General features: G+C 37.2%; 1 protein-coding gene across 6 annotated transcripts in view; it reads left to right on the top strand.

The window, feature by feature from the left end:
- CDK14 (cyclin dependent kinase 14) overlaps window positions 1-13,575 on the top strand; it is a 331,737-nt gene that overhangs the window by 180,224 nt on the left and 137,938 nt on the right. For all 6 annotated transcript variants that reach the window (XM_042044158.1, XM_042044163.1, XM_042044164.1 and 3 more), the window contains one exon: window positions 4,505-4,625. In XM_042044158.1, the coding sequence (XP_041900092.1) occupies window positions 4,505-4,625 (121 nt within the window). The remainder of the gene's footprint in view (window positions 1-4,504; window positions 4,626-13,575) is intronic.

The raw sequence follows: 13,575 nt of genomic DNA, 5'->3' as shown, positions 1-13,575 counted from the left end.
CGGTTCAATAAGCCATTTACCTCAAACTAAGTAATTGTTAAATAAACAAAACAGGAAGCTAGAAAAGGAAGCACATCAAGAATCTGAATCAAGGAAAAGCAACAAGAAAACCATTTTATTTTTTAGTATGCTTGCTAGAGCCCTTTTAAATATAGCTAAATCAAAATAATAAACTGCTCAACACATTTAAGGTGTAATAGAAAGGGAAACCATGCACATGGTTGATAAGCCTTTGTTTTTGCAGACGTGACTTGTTTTCTCATTTGCAGAAGCATATTTGCTGTGAACAAAGGCTTCCCGCTTGTCATATGAAGTTGGCTAGAAAGCTATCCTGCAGCTAGAGAGATATCAAATATTAATATTTGTGCTCGTGTAGCCAAAGATGTGTGTATTGGATAGGTCTCGAGTCTGGATGTAGCTACAGCCTCTTGTAAAAGCCAAATACAATTTAAAAATTACAGTGATGAATCAGTGCAATATGTTTTGTCAATAACCGGTCCTAGGTAAAATCAGATACATCCTCTGAGTCTAAGATACAGCCAGAAGAAGTAGAGACAATTGTGTTTACCAAGGGAAAAAAATTTCTTCCTTTTGTTTTTTTTTTTAAAGTTCAGAATAGGAGGCAGCAGGGGATTTTCTGTGTTAAAGACAGAAACATACATAGCCATAGATCATTCACTCTGTATTTTAAATACAAGGCTTCCCAGGGTATCCTGAGCTGTTGTTTAATGAATGAGTTAAAATTAAGTTGTGGTTTGTGTCACACTGCAGCTAGATGCAAGTCTTGCCGTATGTAATGCATCAGAACGGTTTCTTCTTTCATTTTGGATAAATAATGGTCATAGATGTCGGTGTCTGAAGAACATTAAAGAGTGTATGTCCTTCCCATAATTACACACAAATTCCCCAGTGTGTCTGACACGACCTTATTTTTAATAACTGGGCCTTATACTTGGATTCCTTCTCTCAGAACAGGGCTCCAACAGCAGGATGTGTATTGACCTTTTATCTTTTGTAAGACACACGAATCAGAGGGGAGTTCACTACTTGTCAGGAGGTTCTTCCTCCACCTTCCCAGGCTAAAAGGGGGCTCAGGCAGCAATATGTAAATATTGGGTACTCACCTGGTGATCTGCCATTTACCTTTTGGCTTTTATGCACGAGTCATTAAGGTTTGAAGTTTTGATGGTTCCCTATAAGCTCTGTTTTTTTAAAATGAGATTGTCATTCTTCCTGTAGTGTAACCATGGAAACAGACAGGGAAGCCTTAAAGAAAGTGATCGAACATGCTGTGCTAATTAATCCTACCCTTCAGTTTTCTTTCAGTTGAAGGATGTTCTTAAATAAATTTTGCATGAGTAAGCATATTTGGATGTGCAAAGGGTTATAAAATATGTAGCAAATTTTCTTGCAGAAGGGTATCTGAAAAAAACCCCAGTAACTATCATCTGTTTGCATCTGGACCATCAAAACAAGAAATGCAGTATCTTGTTGGTGTTTCACATATGTATTTGGATAGCACTCTTTTTATAATGTAAATATATCTGAAAGATGAGAGTATTTTTTCCATGTCTCATGTGCAATGAGACACATTTGTGTTAATTTTGAGTCTTTGAGTGAAAGTGTTCATTATTGCAAATGCATTCTTTATGCAGAGCATTATTCAGAAAAAACAAAGGTTGCTCCCTCCCTGCGAGAAAGCAGCTCCTCCGAGGCATTAGCCTGATTCAGGTCCTGTCAGTCCTGCACAAGGGGAGTGAGTGCCTAATTGAACAGTGGGACTGTGCCAAATTCTCCCCTTCCAAATTTTGGCTTTTGTGAGTATTTGCCTTGGTTGTTCACTCCTGCTTTCCATTTTTCCATTTAGTTTCCAGAACAGTGTATGTGGCCAACCAGGGAACCAATTGGCTGCAACTTTAAACATGTGGCCTGTACTCATAAGCCTTTTGTTATGGTTTAACTCAAACCAGGATAGCTCTTAACGTGGTGGTGCTGTCTGATACCAATGTATGGCCTCAGCTTGCTTTTACAAATTAAGATTTTTTTAAACATTTTTTTGTTTAAACAGAGGAACATTAATGATCCTCTTATAACTGAGAAACCAGGTGCAGCAGCTAACCTCAAATGAAACTTTCATAGTGTTTTGGGAGTGAAGAATGGATTAAAGAAAAACATTTAGTTTTCCAACAGGCTGGGACTAGCCCAAAAGGGCCATTCTTTGAAAATCAGATGGGTTTTCATTAACCTGGAATTGATTCAAGGTAGGGGAGATCTAGAAGCAGTATACTGAGAAAACAGCATGAGTGGCATTCCTACTCCATTCCCAGGAGGGGAGGACTGGTTCTACGCTGAACAGTCACAGGAGAGGAGGAAAGATGTGCTTGGGCTGACTATAGCACTTGCAAAGCTCCATCCTGGTCAGTAAAGTGGCAGAAGCCGGCCAGCAAGCATGGTTATTGTGTTATTATTTGTAACATGATTTCTGATATGGCAAGTTGGGTACTTATTCCTCTCTACACGGGAGATTTCTGGAATGTGTGGATCAACAGTTTTGTGTCGCAGAAATCTGAGTTTGTCATTCCACAAGCTCTAAAGTTTTTTGAAAATTTCCCCCAAAATACATGATGTTGTTGGCTTCTTCAAGAAGCCTTTCCCCTGCTTGGTTATGCCTCTTCTCTTATGAAAACTTGGTAGAAGATTAGAATTTGCAACCAAATTCAGTCTTCCTCAGACAAGACTAATGGGGAAGGCTCAGACAGGCAAAAAAGGATGGAGTCATTCACCATCCAGACTTCTCAAATCCTTTCGTAATTTTTATATTGCTTAATAGTAGTGGGTCCATATCCACAACTTCAGGGAATGCTGTTTCAGTTTAGTCACATGGAATATAGATGCACAGAAATTCAGGCTTGTTCAAGGTTCTGTGTGCCAGGAATAAGAACTGCTCACCACTTAGGGCTTTTGGTGGTTTCTGGTTTCCTAGAAGCAAAAACATTAATCTGGAGGCAGGGGCACTGTGAAACACATGATGTGACCTCTCCTCTGGCCTCTTTGGGGCTGTACCTGGCCAACCCTGGGTTGTCTTTTTAAGCCAGATTGTTTGTCAAGCTGATGGACAGGTGCACAAACCTTAAAGAAATGGAGGACTGAAAACTTAAAAAATAGATATTCATGCTTCAAATGTAATTTTTAAAAGAAGAAATCATGGCATACAATTCAAATTATTCCCCTACACTGGTGTAATTGCTATAATCAGCTGATAGTGCAATCTGCTGGCAAGATTGGCCATCATTGCTATGGAGATATATTCACTGAGAGTAAATGTTCTTAAATAGCTTTACCAGTGTATTAAGAATAAAAGGGCAAAGGACTCTCATCTGCACTCTTTTGGGAATTCTCATGTTGCTTATTTCTTCCTGAGTGTATGACTTTGCTTCTTTGTTTCTGTAAGGTGTAAAACATGACCTTCTGTTGTAGTGATTCCGTTTGTTTTCTGAAAGGAAAATCAGTAGTTCAGGAAGACACAAAAAAGCACCCAGTGCTGCGTTCTCCTGATTTCCATTACTTGTGCGTGTCCAGTGTTCCCAGCAAGGGAGTGGATGTTCTCAAGGTAGTAGCTAGGATCAGATAATTTGGAAAAAGCGTTTGCAGGCCCGTGATAGGAGTAATCACCTTAGCCCTGAAGATCTTTTTCCATTTTCTGGAGGAGAGAGTCCTCTATAGGAGAAATATACTTGTAAACTTCTGGGTTTAGCATATGATGATCTCTACATAGATTGTGCAGTAATGTGAATTATTTTAAATGACTGACAAGCTTAAAAGACAACATTGTAAATATTATATCTTTAGTAGGCCACAGATTCATTGAAATGATTTCTGAAATTGGAGCACTGCCAATACACAATTCTTGAGAGAAAGGAATTCTTCACATACCATTTTCTGCTGTATTACTGCAATATTAATACTTATTTGAATGGTAACGTGTAAGTGTGTCTACAGCTTTCAAACGTAAACTTGAATAAGCAGGCTGGGCTTTGGGCAGTGTAAGCTGTGGAAGGTTTCCTTAGGCTTCCCTAAAAGACCAAATCTCGTCTGTGGCACCATTTGTCTGGCAGTTTCCTTTTCATTTTCTTTTTCTAAGTAACATTGAAATGGAAGAATATTGATGCCTGAGGATGAGCAGTTAATGGCAATTAAAATCTTTGTTTATTTGTCTTTTATTTAGGTGTACCACAGTACATCTTTGCATCTCTCCTGGGCTTGTGGTTGTCATGATGAAAAGCGTATTTTATTGTCCCTTCATAGTATTTACAACTCTGTTTAGCCAGGTACTTAATGATAGATGCTACCGTTAAGTAAAATACTCCAGTTCTAGAAGAAAAATACTCTTGCAACATGCTGTCCCATTACGTGACAGGTGCTCATATATCCTTTTAGATTGTAGCTGCATAGCAAACTATTTCTTCGCTTTGTTTATATTGATTTATTTGTGTTTACCCCACAGGTCTTGCAAGAGCTAAATCAGTTCCTAGTCATACGTATTCCAATGAAGTGGTAACCCTATGGTACAGGCCTCCAGATGTCCTTCTGGGATCAACAGAATATTCCACTTGCCTTGACATGTGGTAAGTATAGATGACAAGATTCTGTAGATGCTTTAGCTCTTGGGTTTTTTTAGACATGTAAACCAAATATGGAGTGAGATTATTGATACAGGTTAAAAAACATATGTGTAGTGATACGTGTGGTTCCTGCAGTATCTCCCTAAAGGAATCCCCTCCTGCCACCCCACTGGCTGGCAGATGACACCTGCTGTTTACACTACACCCATTGGTGCTTTGCAAGAGACTGAGTTATGGCTTGACTTTTGTAGTCTTAGTGTGGTCCTTTTATATGATATGACACTTATTTTGCAAAAGATAGACTTTCACTATGCCCACTTGTAGCAAGGGGAAAACCAGAATTCTCTGGTTGTGAGCATAAAACCTCAGTTCTTAATGTCCTGTATTTGGTAGCAGTAAATATCATTGAATAGTTTTCTTTTAAACCTACAGATTTTATTTAGACTTGCAGGTTTAGAACAGTAGTTTGATTTGTACAGTACATATCACCTTGCTCTGACATCATTTAGTCCTGTGTTGAATAAGGAGCAAGGAAGGTATTTGGTTTTTTGACTGTTAAAAACCAAGCTGGAGGTTCTTTGTTTATTCTGTAGGTTTTGAGGTGACAGGATCTCTGTAATCTGTACAAATTCTGAAATATGGAAAAAAATCCTCTTCCTTACAAAGGAAGTTTTATGCTCTGGAATATGTTTGGATTTTGTTTTGTTTATTTGGTTGTTTGCTTTGAGTTTTTTTGGTTGGTTGGTTGGTTTGGGTTGGGTTTTTTTTTAATGCATATTCAACTCTTTAAACCTTTAGAATTCATTCGAGAAAAAATTATACTAAGGAATTTTCAGAAAAATACAGTAATTTTTTTGCAGTTCACTGAATTATCTTTAATATAGGCAACACAAAGTTAGAATTATGATTATATTAAAATCTAGGAGTAACTGTAAGATAAGGTTATGTTTTCATATGGTGTGTGAATAATATTTTTACAGTAATCTTGCTGTGTAATATTGCAACTGAAGCAATTGTTTCATTATTATTGAAACAATAATACTAGCAGGAATATCTTTTTGCCGGGGAAGGGAACTAAGCATGACTAGGTTGTGTTTAGTCCCATAGCTGAAATCAGAGATTATGGGATGAAAACAGGTTTTCCTGTAGATCTTGACTCCTGGGGACATGATTTAGAAGTCACAGGATTATTTCATGTGAAGGGGTTACGGAGTAGAAATACTAGAATATCTAATACTGAAGTGAGTGGTTAGTATGACTGGGCCCTGGCTGCTGCAGTTCCCTGAGCTCTAAGGGAAGGTGAACCAAGAGGCAGGAAAGGGAGAGTGAGAAACTCCAGATGTGAACAGTGTGAAATCACAAGTGTGCCAGAGAGGCAAAGGCAGCGTTGTCTGTTATTAACTGTCTGGTTTTCCTCAGACCTTTCTCAACTTCACAGATCTCAAATAATTTCCTTCTGCATGTCAGTTTCTCATCTATCCTAAAACTGTCCTGTTTTCCTAAATACGGGATTCAACCAGGTGTCTTCACAGGTTGCATGCAATCTCTGCAGCCCATCTGCTCCTGATGTTTTACAATCACCTCTGTTCCAAGTAATACCTCAGACACCCTCAGCAAGAAGCTCAGCTTGCTTGGGGTCATGCAGGACAACTGACTCAGAGGATGCAAATAGCTGGGAGAGATAAATTGTCCTTTCTGCTCATCTTCTCATAGTTGCTTCTACATTTGTTCAGTTCTTGAGTCACGCGTATTTGTGTATGTCTGCACATACATGAGTCAACTTGTAAATTACAAAGAGAATATATGGAAACAGCTAAAGAAAATTTTTCATGTTTTAATAGGGAAAACTGCTCAAAAAGCACTTTAAAATGCTTTTTTTTAGTTAAAAGCAACATTGGAAATTAATTTTTGTAATTTTTCCTAATTTAAAAAACACTGCACTGTGAAACTGAACAAAGGATTTTAACACATTTTTTACTATTGCTGAAAATCTTTCCACAAAAAAATGGTTCACTCCAAAGTTCAATAGCTTGTCAAAAATAGATCTTTTAACATTCCCCGCAATGAGGATTTTAGTAAAAGAGCTATTAGAAAGTCCAATCAAAATATGTGGTGTTCCTGTAATAACAATTAAGTCATGTAGCTAATTAAAAGCATTTTAAATTTACTATACCTGCAGACTGAGCACGTCCTTCATAATCACATGTTTATATTCAAATTACATGGGCAGCAGGGAAGATCAAGGAAGGACTTAAAATGCTACTTCAGCAATCCAGGTCATTATTTTGTTTCCTGACAAAAATGACACAAGAGTATTGGGGAAGAACCCAATTGTTACATCTTTAATGGTATCAATAAATGATGTTCTCTTGCACAGAGCATTTCATGTAGGCCTAAAAAAAAATCCAGGTACTCAAGGACAGAGGTGGTGTGTTCTGTTTCACATGAAAAACAATGTCATATTCCTCTGGTATGCAATTTGTAGCCTTTGCAATATTTTTTCTTCTCTGTACAAACTGAAGAAGTATGAAGAGCTTAGGAAAAAGGCACTTGGTAGTACAGGGTCTTACACATGGCAGCAATTTGTGCAGAGGCTCAGCCCCTGCCACATCAGAAATCAGATGAGAGCAAATGTGTACTGTGTGTGACAGAAGAGCTGTAGATTTTTACTTCTGTACTTTGCTGGGTTATCTGAGACAGCACTTCCAGTTTGACTGCGAGAGGCGTAGCTGCGTGTTAGGGTCACTTATGCTGACTTGGCACATTTAACAGTGAGCTCTGCTGGGGCTCCGGCAGGCTTGGGGCTGTGCTTACACAATGGTTGGACAGAGCTGAGCCTTAATTACATTAAAGCCATTTAGTGGCTTCCCAGAGTGGGAGGAAGGGAGACATGGAGAAACCTGTCTACCATCAGATTCCAAGATAATTTAGTAATTTGTTATCAAAAGTGTGTTTGTAGCATTAGCATTTTTATGCAATTACTGGCATTATGTCCTTATGGCAGATAGTGTGTGCTCTCCTGTGTCATTATTGATGAGCCACATGATGACAAAACTAGGCAGCCACTTCACTAAATATTTAAATAATGTTAAGGTAGAAAACACAGCTGTTTCCTCTATTTACAGAAGAGAAAAAAAATAAAGTCACAGGGCTTTTTCTATAGCCATGATAAATGACATTTCATGGTGGTTCCCCAGGAACAGAAAGTGAGGCTCCCACTGAGTGGAAGACCAGCTGCATGAAAAAAGAGTCCAAATATTAACCACTGGACAGTGGCTGGGAAGCAGGTGGCAGAGGCTGCGGGCTATTTTTACACTTCATTTGCTGGTGCAGAGAATTAGAATAGTAACTAAGAGCTAATGATCCACATGCAATGTTACATTCTCCTGCATTCTTTTTTAAATAGCCACTGGCAATAAAACAATATTAATGAAGACGTACATGCAATAGTGGTGTCAGGCTGGTGATGGAAATCAGTGTGTTGGGCTTTGTCATTTACTGCTGACAGTGTTTGATACAGCAGCATTATGTGAATGTATTATACAACCCATGACTGCATCAAAGAGTTGTGATAACCCTTGATATAGCTTTTTTTTTTTTTTTCCTCTTGATGAGGACTTACTAGTACCTAGGAAAATGGTTTTGCATTGCCTCTGGTGTAACTTGTCCTAATCCTTGAATTTTACAGTCCTTTGAAAGTCAATGCAAGGAAAATAGACTTCAACACATAAAGGGTTTATGGATTACTAAAACCCATATATAAGTAACACAGAAACATAGAGAAAAAAATCCCCAAATTAACCTATTCTATTTGTTCCTTACAGGAAGAGTATAGCATTAGTAAATGAAGCAGTTTAAACAGGCTATTAAATCCATTTGATTCTGGTAATGCATGTGCTGCTGCTACATCTGGGTTGCTTACATCAAGAAGTCACTAGGGATATTTTATTTTGAAGTGCAGCTGGCTTTAAACTGTGTTTGCTAACAGCTGGCAATTTTTATGCATATCCTGTTGTTTTGTTTTTTAAAAAAATACACTCTTAGTCAAGTACAGGTAACCTAAGCAGTTATGGGCTGGGATATATTTTAAATTCACTTTTATTAACACCATCAGCTATGTTTAGTACTGAGGAAGAAAGAAATTAAAAATAGATCAGTAAAATGTTACAAAACTGCTTCTTAAATCTCTCTCACTTAACTTTGTTACATCTGGGTTGTTATATATGATTTCAAAGCTTAATTTAGGGAAACCTCTTCATACGGAGTTTTTCTATCCTATTAGAAAAAGAAACGGTATTTTTCAGGAACATACCACATTTCACACATAGCCTGCTATGAATGTGGATTTGAGTGCTCACTGTAATTCCATGCATGCTTTCATGAATATTTGACCAATGAAGATCTGCAACCATAATTAAGACATTTATTACCTAAAAATGGGTTTTGTCTTAGACACAAGTGCACCAAATTATGGTTTTTACTCAGGGGACATTACAAAGGCATATTTATCCTGTTTCTTTCTCCTGTGAACAGTTTGCAGTGAGAGAAATGTGAGAGCAGTAGTCCCAGTATGCCCTGAAGAAATATTTCTTGGGGCCTGAGAGAGAAAACAGTGTAGGGGAAATTAGCTCTTTTGCCCTTGATGTTTCTCAGGATTATGACTTCCACTCCAAAGAAATGCTAATGTGTAGGATTAGGGTATTAAAGTGATATTGCAATAACTATAAAGGTATCGTTAATTAAATATCTCTTGCTGTCAGTGAGTTCTTCAAAAGTTTTATCAGCTGAATTAGCTTTTGATTGGAAAATTCTATAGGCTCAGATTCTTAGCAATGCTATGTGTGAGGAAGTGAGGAACTGTCTGGGTCTGTAGTTATGGGAAGGGCATTTCAGTTCCTATCTGAAAACTACTTTTATCCATTTAGAATATCAGATTTGCTGTTACTTTTTCATTGCTAGAAATACATTTCATGTGTGTAAGGAAAGTGCATTTTAAAGGTATCTGGATGCAGAAAAGAAAACCAGGAAGAACATGAAAGAACATGAAGACGTTTCCAGCAAGAAAATGTCTCCTGGCCAAATGTTGCTCAAGTTTGAGGAGTACTGTCTTGAGCTTATTTTGACTCTGCTTTTACAGAACGATTGAGTCCAATAGAAAGAATCCTACAAAAAGGCATCATGTGGATTTTAATCCTTCATGAATGTAGTATTTCTTAATATAGAAACTGAGCATTGCTGCAGAGAAAAAAAATTTCTGGAGGTTTTATTTCTAGCTATTGAGTGACACAGGCAAGAACATGATCACTCTATTGTCTTGTAATTACAATTACTTCAAGTGTGACTGTAAAGAAAAACCTTAAGCTAGCATGCTCTCAAGTAAATTAGTTTTCATTCATTGCATATGCTTCCTGCACAAATTTTAATGGTTTTTGTCATCATGAAAGGGAAATTTTGATTCACTCATTACTTCTCACGTGAGAACTACAATTTGTTTGCTTTATTGCCACTGTAGTTTTATCAGACTGTATCATCCATCAGATGTTATTTCTTATCTATCAAAGGGTAGTGGTCACAAAAGACAAATTCCAACCAACTTCAGCATTTGTGGGTATCCTGGCAGTCTGCCCCTGTTGAAATAAATCAGATTTTTGTCAGCTAAGGAGAAGAAAGTCCCTTGCTTTACATTCCTTTCCCCCAAAATTTGTTTTCATAGTTGTGTTCATAAGCAGGATGATAAAGGAACATGACCTTTTTTTTCCTGAATAAATCAGACAGGCTAAAAATCTCTGTGCCCTTACAGCATGCATATTACTAAGATTTTATGGAATATGCTCCAGTATTACATATTGGTGACAAATCCATAAGAAAATAAAGCAGTGGGATTTTGAAGGGGAATGTGTGTGGGTTTTGTGGGGTTTTGTTTGTGTTTCTGTTTGTTTGTCTGTTTGGTTTTTAATTCTGATATATTTAACATTACGAACAATGTGTGGTTTGGGAAGCTTGAATGAAAACTCTGTTGTTCCTTTGAGTTTCAGAAATCTCACCAGGGGGATTGCTGAAAGCAATTGCTTGTCATAAAATGCCTTCCCCCTCTGAAGCCAAACCCTGCACACAGAAAACAGGCTTAATGACCAGATAGAAACATTATGTGAAGACCCAGCATAGGTTTTCACTGTGAAGGCCATGCTGAATATTATCACCTGCACTGAGCCTGCTACAAAGCAGATCTGTTCAAGGCAGAATATTCAACACTTCAAAACATACAGTTTCTATATTCTTGATTTAAGTATAAACTAAAAGTTGGTTTGGAAGCAGCTCCTCATTCTGGAGTGTGACTCTAGTCTCTTTTATGACTCCATCAAGAAAAATCATAATATTAACTGAAAGAATCATCCCTTATGATCTTTTATGTATTATGCCTTACCAAAGCTTTTATGCTTATTTTTTTTTAAACAGTATTCAAGTACAGATATGCTGGAGATTCTTGCAGCAATAAGGATCTTTGTTACACAGAGACAGGATGTGAATCCCTAAGCTAAATATATAAAACCAGTTCACCAGTAAGCAAGTTAATTTTAAGGGAATACCCTTCTGAATTATAAAAGCTGTGCAGAAAAAACAAAAAGGTTCCTGAGGTGTTCAACTTCATTTTTACAGGCTCATTTACTATGTCAATTCAAATGCAGGAGAAGCCATTCAGCTGTGCTAGTAACTCTTGCTCTGTATAAGGCTGTATGGTGACAGCCAGAGTCCCAGGAAATTAAGCAGGAGAATAGGAGAGCAATATTAGATGGCATGGCCACGTATGGTCTCATCAATATAGCAATAGGTTTAGTCATGCTTTTTGTCATCAGAGAGTAAACCACCCATTTCAGCATTAAATGGCTGTCACTTTTACTTTGCAAGTTTATCCTATACCATTGCATTGGAAAGGTCTCTGAACAACATTGCAGCATTTGGCTTATTTGTCCAAACTCAGGAGTCCTGTAAAGAGAGTAGGAAAATCTGAACTGAATACACTGAAATTTATTAAGGTAATATTATTTTGTCAAAAACCTATTTATACCTGCTTCCTGAAAATGTCATTGTATGCTGAGCGTGGACAAATTTACCTAAATAACATACCCTTGCACGTGTGTGCACATTAAAGCCTCTATTTCATATTTTAAGAAGTACTCTTTGCATCATAGAAACTAGAGATGGGAGTGATGTGTGAGATCATCTTATCCACTCAACTGCTAATGCAAGTCTATTTCCTGAAGAATATTCTTAAGTATTTCAGCTTGTCTAGTTTTACATGACTGTAACTGTGCTTCAAGTCCATTGGGAGGCTGGGGTACAGCACAGTTATTAATTGTATTTCCCTAACACTCACCCTAAAATTTCTGTTTCCTAAAGGCATTCTGCTATTTCTAGTTACACTATTTTGGACGTACCTACCATTCTGGGAGCCATTAAAATCCTGATCAGTTCTTCCTTGTCCTTTGTTTTGCATAATTTTAAATACAGAGTCATCACATTCTCACTGTCCCTTGGGTTTTCTTGTAGCCAAGAATGACATCATTTTCTTATTTTCTTCACAACCCAGTTCTTATGGCATGAAAATAGTTTTTGCTTTGTTCAAAACCATCTCTAAACTGTTTAAAAGTTTGTGAGGTCTACAAAAACAAGACAAAATTTCAAGGCCTTGTAGAGGCTTTATTTCTTTTCTCTTTCACAGTTACAGTTTGCAATGCAGGGATCCTATGACAGACTCAGGTTTCTACTTACTGTGATCCTAAGATTCACTGATACCACTATGACATCTAAAATACCATCCAGCCCTCTTGAAGCCTTTATGTGTTATTATGGCTTTCTGGGTATTTCCTATCCATTTCCTAGTTCAGTGTCATATTTTCTGTATTACTATTCTCCCTTTTTTTAGTATTCATTTAAACTTCTCTTTCTATTGACTTATTCGTCAATGTGCTGAACACCATAACCTTTGAAACCAATCATAAGCTTAATTTTCAAGTGGGCTGAAGGGAACAGCAGTCTTCCAGCTCAAATACTGAAGGCTGTTTATATTTCTCTCCCCAGTGATTATCATACCCTTTTGATTTTTGTATTAGGTGTTTATTTAACTCCAGTACTGTTTTATTTCTTCTTGTGACTAAATGGAATTCTAGGCTGCACAAGAGTCCAAGAGATATAGTAGGATTCTTCTTTCCAAGAAGGAAATTTTTCTTCAGTGTTGTCTGCTGTTCTTACTTGATTTTTTTGCTCATACTTTTCTCAGAACCACTAAAAGTGGACAAATTTATAAATAATCTAAAGCAATACAAAATTTGGCAAAATCTTCCTGCTGCCCTTATAGCACTTCAAACAGCTAGATGAAGATTCTCTGCAGATTTGTATATGCTCTCAAATGATATGCTGGTTTAATCAAATGCCTGTTTTCTCGTTGCAAGAATAGAACTGCTATCATCTTTTCTTTAGTCTAAGTTTAATTGTTTTATTGCTCATCTTGAATAAAAGGCTCTTGGCTGAAATCTTGAATTTTTCCTTGCTGGAGATGCTGGTACTGTTTATAAGTATTTGACTAAGATATATTGTGCCTATCTGTGCCTAATGAAGCACTAACCAGAATAAATGATGAATGGCAGTTTAATCAATTCAGTTCATTTGGTAGCCAGCAGAAGCATATGGAACATAAATTTTAACCTCTCTTTTACGAACACCTGATTTATTCTAAAATTTGACCACAACTGTGCTTTCCAAAGTTTTCTTCCACTTTTCTATGCCAACAAGAAGCTTTACTTAATATAGCCATCCTTTGGGTTGTAGAACTAGAAAATGGCGAGGTATATTTAATTTTCTTCTTCAAAAAATTTGACTATCAACCCTCATTGTCCTGGAATGTAAAATCATTTCATTATTGGGTATTTATCAAAGCCTGAGAGATGAGTAAAGC

The sequence above is a fragment of the Corvus kubaryi genome, unplaced genomic scaffold (genome assembly GCF_017639235.1).
Source record: "Corvus kubaryi isolate FWS band 111438036 unplaced genomic scaffold, C.kubaryi_AGA036_p1.0 37398, whole genome shotgun sequence".
NCBI lineage: Eukaryota > Metazoa > Chordata > Aves > Passeriformes > Corvidae > Corvus > Corvus kubaryi.
This window is presented reverse-complemented; position numbering and strand designations above follow the sequence as displayed.